General features: G+C 45.0%; 1 protein-coding gene across 2 annotated transcripts in view; it reads right to left on the reverse strand.

Moving 5' to 3' along the window:
• Positions 1–296: 296 nt before the first annotated feature.
• ADAM12 (ADAM metallopeptidase domain 12) overlaps positions 297–13,783 on the reverse strand; it is a 329,385-nt gene continuing 315,898 nt past the window's right edge. For both annotated transcript variants that reach the window (XM_038579090.1, XM_038579089.1), the window contains exons 22-23: positions 7,262–7,392; positions 297–5,291 (exon numbers count right to left, since the gene is read on the reverse strand). In XM_038579090.1, the coding sequence (XP_038435018.1) occupies positions 5,231–5,291; positions 7,262–7,392 (192 nt within the window). In that variant the 3' untranslated portion in view covers positions 297–5,230. The remainder of the gene's footprint in view (positions 5,292–7,261; positions 7,393–13,783) is intronic.

A 13,783-nucleotide genomic window follows, 5' to 3' on the forward strand; every position in this document is an offset into this window, starting at 1 on the left:
AATTATTCTGATAGGTTATACATTTATGTTGTTCAAAACAAGTAATGTGGTCCCTCCCACCCACCCACCCAATCCCACCTCCCCACTCTTATGTATGTTAAAAGGCACCTTCTTTCTTATGCCATCATCTAACCGGTTCAGGTAGACTGGCAGTGTCTGGGCCCTGACCACCACTCGTTTTCGTTTCTTCTGGACTGTCCCAGAATTTCCTTGTGCCTCTATAAATGGGTGAGTTAGGGATGGGGATTTCCCTTTCCCCGTTTTTGTGACCTTGTCAGTAAGGAACGAGACACGTCTTTATGTTTACCTGTATACCATTTATTGGATATAATATTCTTAACAATGACTTTCTCTACGGAAATAGGTTGTTACCTGTAGAACCCCAATATGAGAAACGTGTACAAAAGTAACAGGCTGTAACATAAAGGGTATGTGAAAAGAAATGAGCAAACTGAAGCATTATAAATGGATGAAGCTCTGTGAACTTGATGAAATGGTTTGTTTAGTAGCTGTAACTGTACTGCGCTGAATGGCCTGTAGCCAAGTGTTCTGAGAGTTTAACAGTTGCCACACACGTTTAAACCATGGGTCTTCCCTACAACCTCCCAATTTGACCTGATAGAAGGTAAAAGAGAACCATCAGCTCTGCTATTACTCATCCCGCCTTGGACTCTTAGAGGATTTTCTAATTTGATACATTTTTTTTTCTATCACTGCCCTCCTTATGTGCTTGCTTATAGGCCATGAACATAGATGTCCTTTTAGTTCTTTGTAAAACTAAAAGGATCACAGGATATTTATTATTTTGTCTGGATTTAAACTGCGCTTAAATGGAGGACTAAATTATTTTCGGGAAGGAAACTCACAGGGGGAACATAAGACATGTTTTTTGCAGATGATGTGGAAAATCAGGATGGGTTCCAGAATATTCAACCTGGAAGAGCTGAATCCCAGTGAGAATTTCTTTCACTATGTGGTAAATCTCCAGGCTATCACTACCCATTATTGAATGTTATAACAGTTTTATATGCGGTGTTTTGTCTCCTAGTTTTTCTCCTATGAAGTCGACTCTTATGGCTGGACGGTCAGCTGCCACTGCTGTCCCAAGAGTTAAAGAGGGGATTTCCATCCATGTGTAGGTAAATGGCTTCTGGAAGCATCCTTACTGCACAGAAATGGTTCTTAGCCTGGGGCTCACGAATCTTTCTTAGTGTGTAATGTGTATCACCACTGCAGCTTCCAAATAGGTTTTAAAGGAACAGATGTCAACAGGAGCTATGGAGTGAGTCAAGAGAATTGTGCCCTCATAGATAAACTGATTTTCTAGGGGGTGATGTGCCTGTAGGAGGGACTCTGCTGGATTCAAAGCTGGGGCGTAGCTGGTGGGCTTGCTTTAGATGGCCACTCTGGAGAAGAGTGGGCTGGGGGGCTGGTAGTGACACCCTCCCACAGCCCCCACTTTGGCTGACCTGAGTTGGCTCTGATGGCAGAGATTTCTCACATGGGAAGGGGCATCGGCACTGGGTTTGGTCTGGAAAGGGGACTTGCCTCTGGGTGGTGAGAAGCAAACAGATGTATTAGCCTCAGCTGCCTGCATCCAGATGTGTTTATGGGTCTGCTCCTGAGTCGTGATGGGGGTACCTGTCGCAGCCTAGGGCAGGCCTCTGTGGTGGTAGGGAGGGGAACAGGTGGTCCGTGCACTGTCCCCCACCAGCAAGCCATAGTGTATGAAGTCCCCAGCCTCAGAGTCACACCTACAGGGTCAGCACAGGCACCGTGGGACTTCTGGGGGAGGGTCGGTATCAAGTTTATCTGGGTCACTTCCGGTTGGCTGGGGTCCTATTGACAGCAGTGAGGAAGGAGCACCAGAGCGAGTCCTGCCCTGGGCTTGCTGCTCCCAGAACACAGAAGGGAGCCCTCCATTGCAGAAGTTTTCAATGAAATAAGCCTCATGAGGAAAGACTGCCAAAGGGGGGGGGGGGTCAGGTTGTGTGAGAAAGATCCGGCCCCACTGCCCAGGCATCTTGCCCTTTCAGTTGTCAGGGCCGCATTGGCTCAGAATGCTTAGTAAACATCAACTGAGAGATGGCAGGAAGGTGCCCGGGCACTCTCGCTGGCCCAGCACCAGGCTCTCTGCAGCACCAGGGGAGACCACAGGCTCCTGAGGACAGCTCGCCACTGATCAGAGTTTTCCCTGCTTTTCTTTGAGGGGCTACAGCGATGGGTTGCATTGATTTGCCGGAGAACAATGGCCTACGGTTTCAGCCTGAGAATTTGTAATAAAGTTAAGAAGGCATAAAGATGTCCCCTCTGAGACCAGTCAGGAGTATTTATTCTCATGTAGTTTAATTTGTTGCTTTTGTGGTTTCTGTGATGTCATCCCACATGTGTAAGCTGGAAAAATTCACACTGGGAAGTGTAACCTCTGTATGCATATTTTGACAATGGAAAATGTTATGCATTGTTTCTCTTGGTTGCTACACATCTGACTCCATGTGTCAGCAAAACAAACTGTTACCAAAAAATTCAGGAGATAAACTTTTAAAGGGAATGCCTGGAAGATTAGCCCTATACTTCCCAGTAAGTGGGGTCACATAACCTACAACTATAACAAGATGGGGAGAAGAAAAGCGACTACCCTCAGGGCCTGCTTTGTGTCTAGACACGTTGACGGCCTTATAAACTCAAATCAACTCTTATTCATGCCTACAAAAATTTAAAAAAATATTAAAAATAGACTGCCATGAAAATACAAGTATTGATTTTTGTTTCCGTCATTGATAAGGATATAAAAAGGGAGAGGTACACCTTCCCCTCCCATGTCTCCCCTCCGACCCCCCGCCCCACCAAAAGAAACTCTGGCTCTTGGTTCTTTTATATTAAAATGGAACTTATTGCTAAATATTCATTTGATTCTGCATCTTGGAAGTATTATTCCTTTAAGATCTGTATATCATCAGGGGCTGTTAGGCTTAAACATATTCTTATCCAGAAATAACTTGCATGCCTCTCTATAAAAGCAATTTGTACTGTAGGGGTAGGAATGTGTCATCAGCTGCAGCCCCTACATGGTCATTGATGACATGGTATAAGATCACAGCATTAACTTTAATACCCAACTATTCTCTGAAATGGAAGCTACAGGAATTCTAGGTAAGGACAGACAAAAAAAAAAAAAAAAAAAAGAAAAAGAAAAAACCAAACAAAAACAAAAAAACCCCTTCACATCCTCTTCTTCACAATAAGAGGAAGGGCTAAAATGATGGGTCTAAGGATTTGGGCATCTGTAAAGACAACACCCACATAATGCACCATAAAAATTCTGTAAACTTTTCCATAGCATATGTTTTGGCCTGCCTTGATACAATGATCAAATGTAGTATCAGTTACAGTAATTCCGTAGGCATTCATCAGCAGTAATACTGTCTAACGTGGCTTTGCCTTTTTAAGAAATTAATAATTGTATGATACACAGACAAATGCTATAGGAGGTGGAATGTATTAGGACTGGGCTCCCTTTTGTGTGTTTGTGACATGGATTTATTTTCTCTGTGATCATGAATACTATGTTGCCTAGATACAGCGGGGAACATCGGGAGAGTTAAATGCAGTCTTGTTTTCTGGAAGGAAAACCGATTCTTGGTATATTTTGTCTCTCCGCTTCAAGGCACAGAAAACCCGTTGAAATGACCCCAACTGAAGTCTTTATCTTAAAACACTCAGAGTGAATTACGGAACTGTTGTCAATTGCCTTCTAATGTGAAAACGAGTCACATATGACCCCAGCAGAAGACAGGGGCATAATGGCATTTTACCTTGTCTGAGTGTTTTTGTAATTTTCATGCCATTAGTACAGGCGACTTCAAGATCTCCTTGGGAAAACAGCTCCCCAGTCAGACCTTTGAAGAGTAAAAGGTTGAAGGGGCTGCTGCCCAAGACTGCACTGCATGAATATTTAGGATTGGGAACCTCATTTCCTTATCACATTCTGTGATGATCAACAGGTAGGTTGCAAGTGTTTAAAAGATATTTTTAGCATAAGCTCTGAACACCCCCCCCCTTTTTTTTTCTTAGGATTCCCGCAGCCAAACTGGGAAAAGAGAATGCCCCCCAAATAACTAACCAGTAACTTAGGATTCTTTGTCCTCCCTGGACGGCAGCCTGCCACCCGGCATTCCGTTTGCTTGTACTTTTGTAGGCAGAGGGAGCCTGCCTAATTCTTAATAAGCTGTTTATATCTACAGAATTGATTCACTAGATCTGGTTACTGGGCCACATCTGAACATCGTTACGGTCCCATGGAAAGCCTCATCCGTCTGTCTGAACACAGAATCCCTGCATCACGGTTGAGAAGACACGGTGGTAATTTGCTTAGCTCCGCTCCCGACAGTACAGGGGGGTGCAGGTTTGCAGCCTCTGGGCAGTAGACGGCCGGTAGAGACGCCACCCCCTCCCACTCTGAATAATCGGGTGAAGAGCAGGGTTTCTGTAAAGCAACGATCTTCGCCTGCTCTCCAAATGGCCAGCGAGCTCAAGGTCAAGTTTCTGCCTGGCCTCGTGTCCCAGGCTCTGGCCTGGTGTGGCCACACCTTAGAATTCCTTTCTGTGACCCAGATTCCCTCCAGAGCTTCCCGGCCAGGGGCCAGGGTGTTCCCTGCCATCCTGGAGCGTCAATGTGTGGCCGCTGCTGGGCTGGCCTGTCAGCTGTGACAAGGCCCAAGGCCCGCCTGGACTTGAAGCCCCTGGCTCGGGGCTGAGACCAGGGGTTCCAGAGAATCCCTCAAGTTTCTACCTGGGGTCTCCTGAGCTGCGTCTGTGCCAGAACCACAGCCATGGATGGTTGGGGAACCATTCTTCAATAAAGCCTCGATCAGAAAGGTAAACATCCTGTCCAGAATCCCATAAAGCAGGATAGTTCAAGTTCACTATTGAGAGCACACAAGCCTTCCTTCCGTGGAAAACTCAGTGATGGTAAAAATGCCTCCCACAGCGCACCGCACTGCAACAGACATCGGCATAAATTAATAATTTACAAGTACCTGAGCAAGTATACAGAGCACCATAGCACAGCACAGCACCGACGGCAGTAGCTCAAAATTCTTAAAATAATGGTGTTTTAAACATTAAAAAAAAAATTCTAAAAGTTGGTACAAAAAACTAACTCCAACTGGAGTTGAAAGATAGTGCAAACTTCTGTCTTCACTGTTGAAAAAAGGTGTCAACTTGCTTCTCACTTAGTACAGGCGGTGTGGGGGGGCCTGGGCCCTTGAGGCGGGTGTCTCGGAACAGGTCTGCAGCGAGAGGAGAGAGAACAAGATTGTAGGTGGCGGCCTCTGCAGGTACGGACATCTGTGGTTGTCGGGGTGTCCTTGCCAGACCTCCAGGGCCTTAGGGACCAGCCCCCAGCCCCATGCGGATGCCTCTGCATGTGGCAGGGTGGTGGGGCCCCACCGAGGGACCCTGATCCAGGCTGCGGGACTGCTGGCGTTTGTGCCAGCTGGCCACTAGACGAGCCCCTGCCAACGCGCTCCGTCCCCTCTGCGAGCCGCCCCTAGAACGGCGCCCACTCACTAGAGAAACAGAAGCCACGTCTCTAATCGAACCTTCGCTAGCAGCCACGTGAAAAAAGGAAAAAAGATAGGTGAAATAGATTTTAGCAATGAATTTCATGAACGCATACAGCCCTAGGAGCCGTGTCTATCCATACAGGTGTAGCAAGAGGAAAAGAGCCTGAGCTACTTGGCATTTGGGACACTGCGTGGTCCCCCATCCCGCGTGTGTCTGCAGTGAGTGGATTAGCCCGTGTGCGTCCGGGGAGCAGAGCTGGGCCTGTGGGATCCCTCAAAAACGAATTCTTCCCCTTTGAGACCAAGACGACACCCGCTTGTACCGGTGTCAGTGGCCAGCAGGGGCGACGACTGGCCACTGCTTGATGGCATTTTACCCAGCGGGCCTTCCCCATCTTCCCCTCATCGTGCCATGTAAGGGGTGCTTTTGCTTTTGAGCAAGAAAAGTAACTTTAAGATCGGCATACGAACCACAGTGAAATAATTCGGATGCTCTGCAATCTTGCTGTATTTGTGCAGTTGGGAATTAAACCACTGTTCTGCCCCCGTGACCGGCGTTATCTCTGGGATTTATGAGGCAGTTTGCTCTCCCACAGGCCAAGCATTTTTCCCAAAAGCTGTAATGACATCACGAACGTGTGTCTTCCCCGTTGGAGACACTGAATTATTGAGCCCAGGGCCTGGTCAACACCCTACCTTGGGTTCTTTCAAGCTCATACAGCAAGCTTCCTGCCAAGGGGGTATGCATGTCAGAAGGGTGTTTTGGCTGCGGGTCTAACCTACCCACTGTGGGGAGGGAGGGGGGCTGATCTGTAACCTTTGTCTGTTTCCAGGGTGTAAATCCTCTGGCTGCGTGAGCGAGGAGCTGCACACTGGCCCCCAGCCATGGCCTTTCCACCAATGCAAACAGCTGCATGTAACCTCCAGAGCATAGGTGATAGTAAGATGTTAAAAAAAAAAAAAAAGGAATTTTGAGCATTTTACATTTGTTTTCCTGTGATTTGTATCATTTGGAGTTTATATACTTTAAATCGTGGCTAGGTTTAACAGCTAGCTTGCAAAATTCCTGGAAATGTAATAGCTCTTGAAAACCAGCGTGGCCCAGCCCCGGGCATGACCGCTTAACCCCCTGTGCCAGGAGTCTGCCTTCCTCGTCCTCTGGACAGGGCAAGTGAGGACCAGGGCTCGGGAACAGTCTCTAAATGTGATTCCTTCTGTTAAGTAGATGGAGAAGCTCCCGGTTGTGCCAGGTGTTCGGGAGCTCACTCCCCACCCCACCTCCCTCATCCATCTGGGACCTCCCTGCCCCTCACCTCCTTTCTCAGGACCCAGGGATGGGGCACAGTTTATGAAGGTTTAAGATGGTTTTGGAGGTGGGTTCAGCCTTTAGAGTATCACACTGCTTGGTGTTTTCGTCGCTGGGGTACAGGGCCCGGCCCATCTCAAGAGCCACAGCTTTCCAGGGCACGCTCTCTAGTTCTACTTGATCTTGGTTTCATCTCTTAGGGACACTGGGGCATCCCAGGGATTATAAGCTTGTGACTGCCTCCTGGTCATGCTCCTATCTGCTTTGGCCACTATTTTCTGCTGTTCCCACAAGGCTGGCTGAGACTACCAGGCCCATGTCCTGACAGGGCCTGGAAAGCACGGGTCAGTGCTGGGGAGGAAAAGATGGGCTCAGCTCTTACACCCACCTGAGGGGCACCAGGCGGAGCCCGGACTCCTGCTGTCCCGGGGCCCTGGCTGAGGCGCTGGTGAGCCGGGTTGTCTTGCTCAAAGGATCTGCAGGCAGAGGCTTCTGAGGAGGGTTTGGCTTACGAGTTCCCTGCAATAAATCACAGCATATGTATGACCACCCATCTCTGTGAGGCGGGACCAGACCCTGACCTCAGGACCCGCCAGTGTCCTGTGTGAGGTAGGAACAGGGAGAAATGGGGCCTGGTGCTGGGCTTCGCAGGTTTCACATCCTGAGCAAACTTTCTGAACACATCCTCTCACCGCCCATGCTGTTGACCTTTGTCTATCTTCTTGCCAATGTTTTCTCTAACCCATAAAAGATTTATCACTAGTATTGCACAGTCACAAACACTCAGAGCGTCTTCTGAGGCCACACTGTTCACAGGCCTTGGGAGTACAGTTGATATGGCATTTCTGGGCCAACGCTACCTGGAGGATGTAAGTGTTCCTGTGTCTTTAAGCTGCCTTTCACTTTGTAAAGGCCTCAAATTGAGAGGTTGACAAAAATCTTCTTAAACATCGTTTATTCAAGTTTTTCAGAATCGTGAAACAGAATTCGTTTAACTATGAATGAATTCACTGACAAAAATGATCATCTTTCCTCCACCATAGGGTCAGGATATCCAATGTTGATCCAGATCACTGAGTGAAATGCACCAAAATTCTTCTACCAAAATACCTAGTTCAAAGAATCACAAACTCACACAGTTGTCCCACAAAGTGACAAGTAGGAGGAAACTCTAAAAACTGTGTTTTGAGGGACAAGTATTAAGTCTACAAGGAAGCCACTGGAAAGGTGTCACATTGACCAGAGCATGAACTTGGGTGTGATTCTACACCGGGCTTTATCTGAAGACCAATGCTTTGGGACTGTGCCAGCCAGTCACTTGATAGGCACTTTTTCCTCTCATTTTATAGGGGGAGAATTGAGAGTATTGTAATGTGGACTACATAAAATGATGCCTAGGAAGCTCCCAGAACACAGATCACTATTAATACCATCAGCATTCCCTGATGCCACAAATTTTAAAATGCTTCTTAATGGAAATAGAAGAAAAGCAACAAACAGAATAGTAAAACCACAAATCACTTTTCAAGGGACTCTCCCTACTTTCCCTACTCTGAGAAAAGGGGGTACAGGGTTGGAAGACAGTTAAGGCTTCACCGGGTTCTCCTCTTGGCCAACGGTGAACATAGGTGCCAAGACACCTTCTCCTTTGGTCCTTGGAGTCTAGAAGCACTCACGAATGCACAGCAAGTGTGTAGGAAATGATGCTAGAACCTCAAGGGAGAGACAGGATGTCCTAACAAACAGATGATCTACTTCACTGGCACAGGACCCGCAGTTCCATACTTCCAGGACCACTCAAGAGGACTCTGAAACATGTGACTTGAAATTTCTCCCAGTACTTATCCCACTAAAATTACATTTCCTCAGCAAATGGAGCTCAGTTGAAAGAATGCAAAGTGTACAACCACCATTTAACATATCTCTGTAAATGAAGGAAGCAACCCCAGAAGACTGGAAACCACAGCTGTATGGAAGATATGCCAAGTTGAAACAACGAGCAATGGGGCCACCGATCAAGGGCAGACTTCAAAGTGACATTTCTATACCAGTTCTTATTAAAGGAAACAAAGTAGAGCACATCCCTTAAGTAGGCCTACAGACCATCTAACGTGCCTGAGTGCATATTGGGGACAGGTGGTTTGTATACTCAACCAGGCTCTGCAAATACAGGCGTTACTCAGCCTCAAAGTCATGGAGAGGGGATGCTAACTGTACCTTCCTCAGGGGGTTGATGTGAGGACTGTGAGCTGGGAAGCTCTCCGCACGGGCCCTAGTACAGTGTCCAAGGAGTAGGTGTTAGCTGCTACTGCTGTACCGCAGCTATTAACGATGGAATAAATTTACCATCTAAAAGTACTGCAATCCTACCAACAAACCTCGGGTAATAAACTATGGGAATAAATTAAGCTCCATTCCCTAGAAGATGGCAGAAAACTATGAGCAAGATATTAGTGTGTAATGTAAAAAATGAATGCACGCACCTATAAAACTGAAAGGCATTGAGGTTTAAATGATTCATTACTAAGTGATACTAGTTTTGCTGCTAAGAATGAATAAGTATCTGGTCTTGGTAATAAAGATAACGTCAGCTTTTTATGGCCATGCTGGAGAAAAAGTGAGATCCTTGTTATAATGTATCATAATCCATTTGGATTTATCACGGAAACCCAGGAGATAGTTAGCTTGGCCATTCATTCTGCTTTGTTTGGGACATCTGCAATTTATGTTTATGGCCCTGTTTAATTATTAATCACGACTCAGCTACGTCCTGGTTTAAAGGATAAACTGCATGGTCACTACAGTGACCAAAGCCCAAACTGTGGAAATGTTGATCGAAAGTTCTGACCTCAAGCCCTGGGATCCGCGAGACATTGATCCACTATGAAATAGGTCACACTCACAGATGCTGCCTAGGTGAGTGGTCTATTTCCTGCCAGGCCTGAACAGGCCCACTAGGAGTGGAGCTAGTGAAAGATGATGGGTTCTCCCTTCTCAGATAATCAGGCGTGGTGACGTGGAGCCTATACACAGGTGGGCGGAAGCACAGCTACAGAGGCTGTGACTTTGTAGGAAAGAGTAGGATTCCCACACACTCTGTCAGGCATTGCATATTTTCATGCTGCCTTTGCAAACCTGAACCTCAGTTTCCCAGAAAAGTCCAGCCTTGCCACAAAGAGTCATCAGAATGGAGAAAGGACTCCAGGCCAGGTTGTTCACACTCAAATATTCCTGTAGACCTATTAAAAATCAGGAATGCAGACCTCCCCTCCCCACTCTCTCCCTTTTCAACCTCCTGATATTGGAGGAAAATTGAGATCTACATTAAATAGAACCGTCCCATTTGTCCACATTCTGCTGTTTTTGCAGCAGCCACATATTTCAAAGTTTTAGAGGATTGAGAATAAATTTTAAAATCCAAAAAGAATCCTCTACTTTGACCATCATCAAAGAATTCTCAACTGTTATCTACCTCTGTGTAAGCAAGAGTAAATGGATCCTGTTTATCCAGAGACCTCTATCACCGGAAAATGCCAGGGATGCCACGGCTATCCCTGACAAGCTCATGCAGGGCCAGGGGTAGCATCAGCCTCACCCTCTCCACTCGGCCTCTCTGGATCTGTGAGAAATATATTTAAAGATCAGTCCAAGGATAATCAGTTCTCAGGGAAATGGTGCAATTTCTTTATTCTTTCTCCAAAAAAAGCAGAGGTCTCAACAAATCTCTCTTAAAAGAACACAGACGTGTCTATAAAATGACCTTGACCAAACCTTGACCTTTCTTTTAGAAAGTACCTGAAAACATTTAAGAAAATGCATGGAAAAAAAATGCATGGAAAGGAGCAAAATGGAGGAAAAGTTACAACCCCAAATCTATATAAAAAGGGGGCAAAGTGTCCAGCAGGCCAGGGTGAAGAAAGGCCTTGAGAAAGGAGAAGATCCTGCCATGGCCAACCTGATACAGTGCAGAAGAGAAAATCAGGCCCTTTTGCATGAAACAGGCATGAGGAGTAAGCAGATAGCATGATGTATCTGGACTGAACAAACAGCAATGTAGACAGGTCCAGCTATCTGTGCAAACCTGGAGTAGGGCTGGGCCTGCAGGGTCTGTGTTGGGAGCAGGGAGGGCCAGACCACTCTCTCAAAGACCTCAGCACCAGCCTCACCTTTTCCTCAGCTGTCTTGTGACTGGTTTTCCAGGAAGAACTCCCTGCCTTTAAGGAGGAGGCGGACGCATTAGGGAAAAAGGCAAAGTTAAGAACCCACCCTGTAAAAATGTATATACACAGAAATGACAAAGGAGGTAGCAAAACTCAAAAGGGGAAGAGAAAAACCATGAAAACCAACGATGAAAATCATATTGAACAAAGGGCTGTGAGGTCTGAGCTGAGGGAAGTGAAAAGTTCAACAGTAAAATAAAGACCACAGCAAAGGTGACACAACATACATAAAAATGGTGTCACTTAAAGGATCTGAGTAGATAGAAAAAATACACTGATTTCATAAGAACTTTCCTGAAAAAAAGAGTGTCAAATCTATGATTAGAAGTGCACACAATTTCCCTCAGAGAAATGAATTCAACTCCTCAATAGTAAGATATCACCTATTGAAGTTATTGGACAGTGAGGATACCAAATCCCATCACTTCAAAGGGTAAAAAAAAGCCAGCTTCTGATTTCTCCAGGGGAGAGAGAGGAAGACCATGGGGAAGTTTTGGGAAGACAAAGTGTGCTCCATTATTTTTATATGCACATTATTGCTGAGAAGTGAAAACAACAGCCAAATGTCTTTGAACATGGAATGTCTACTTCAGGGAGTAGCCGCCTGTGGAACTCTTGGGGAAGGACGTACACTAGAATGACATCAGCTAGCCAGGAAATGAATGAATACGTGGCAAAAAGATTGTCCATGAGCATTGAGTCTTTTCAGTGTAGACCTGCATCTAACAAAACTGATGCTTATGGCTACAGAACAGGATGTCACAAAGTATGATAATGGAGACGCTACAGAACAAACTAGAGTTGGGAGGTGAATCTTCCATTTCTGGAAATATGGCAGGCTAGTTATTTTGACCTATTCTCTCTCTAAAACCACTGAAATTGTTGGAAAATAAACCTCTAACCACAAATTGCCCTTGAGGACCTGAAGCTGAGATCACATCCCCTCAGTGGCTCAAGCCCAAGCCATTTAGAGAGAGAGGTCTCAAATGGTTACTGCTTCCAGGAGCCAGGCAGAGGCAAAATACATCCTCTCTGGAGGGTCGTACCTTCATCCTAGTTCTCAAAGAACTCCCAGGTAGTTTTCTAGATAATTTTCCAGAAAAATAAGCAGCTCATAGGAAAAAATTACCAAGCATACAAAGAAGCAAGGAATTGTGAAAGGAACCTCAGGAGTAACATACCCAAAGACTTCAGATTGTGAAATTATTTGAACAAATTTTCTGTGTTTAAAGACAAGCCAGCATATTTGAATAATAAAATTTCTAGAAACAAAGTAAAACATAATTGCATCAAAAAGAAGAAAATATCTAAGAATACACTTAACCAAGGAAGTGACAGACCTGTACTCTGAAAACTATAAGACACTGATGAAGGAAACTGAAGATGACACAAATAGAAAGCTATTCTATGCTCATGGATTAGAAAAGTTAATATTATTAAAATATCCATACATACCACTCAAAGAAGTCTACAGATTCAATGCAATTCCTATTAAAATACCAATAGCACTTTTCACAAACTAGGATAGATAATACTAAAATTTATATGGACCCACAGAAGACCCCAAATAGCCAAAGCAACCTTGAGAAAGGAGAACGAAGCTGGAAGTATTTTAAGATATACTAGCAAGCTATAATAAAACGATATGGTACAAAAATGGACACATTGATTAATGGAACAGAACAGAGAGCCCAGAAATAAACCCATGCTTATCTGGTCAATCTAACAAAGGAGGCAAGAATATATGATGGGGGAATGAGTGTCTTTAGTAAATGGTGCTGGGAAAACTGGACCACTTCCTTACACTACACACAAAAATAAACTCAAAATGGGTTACAGACCTAAATGTGAGATCTGAGATCATAAAACTCCTAGAAGAGACCATAGGCAGTAATCTCGACATCAGCTTTAACAACATTTTTTTTCTGGATATGTCTTCTTAGGCAAGGGAGTCGCAAGTCAACTATTGGGACTACACTCAAATGAAAACTCTTTATACAGCAAAGGAGCAAACAAAATGAAAAGGCAACCTACTGAATGGGAGAAGATATTTGCAAATGACAGATCTAATAAGGAGTTAATATCCAAAATATATGAAGAACTTACACAACTCAACACCAAAAAAATCCAATTAAAACATGGGCAGAGGATCTGAATGGACATTTCCCAAAGACCTGCAGATGACCAACAGACACATGAAAAGATGCTCAACATCACCGACTATCAGGGAAATGCAAATCAAAACCACAATGAGATACAACCTCATGCATCAGAATGGCTAGTCTGCAAAAACTAAGCAATAACAAGTGTTGGTGAGGATGTGGAGGAAACAGTTCCTCCCGCACTGCTGGTGGGAATGTAAGTTGGTGCAGCCGCTGTGGAAAACAGTACCGAGGTTCCTCAAAACATTAAAATGGAATTATCATATGATTCAGTAATTCTACTACTGGGGATTTACCCAAAGAAAACGATAACACTAATTTGCAAAGATGTATGCACCTGTATGTTTATCACAGCATTATTTACAAAAGCCAAGGCATGGAATCAGCCCAGGGTCCATAGGCAGATGGGTGGATAAAGAAGATGTGGCAGAGATGTACAATGGAATATTACTTGGCCATAAACAAGAAGGAGATCCTAGAGGGTATTATACTAAGTGAAATACGGCAGAGAAAGACAAAGACCTTTTG

The sequence above is a fragment of the Canis lupus genome, chromosome 28 (assembly GCF_011100685.1).
Source record: "Canis lupus familiaris isolate Mischka breed German Shepherd chromosome 28, alternate assembly UU_Cfam_GSD_1.0, whole genome shotgun sequence".
NCBI lineage: Eukaryota > Metazoa > Chordata > Mammalia > Carnivora > Canidae > Canis > Canis lupus.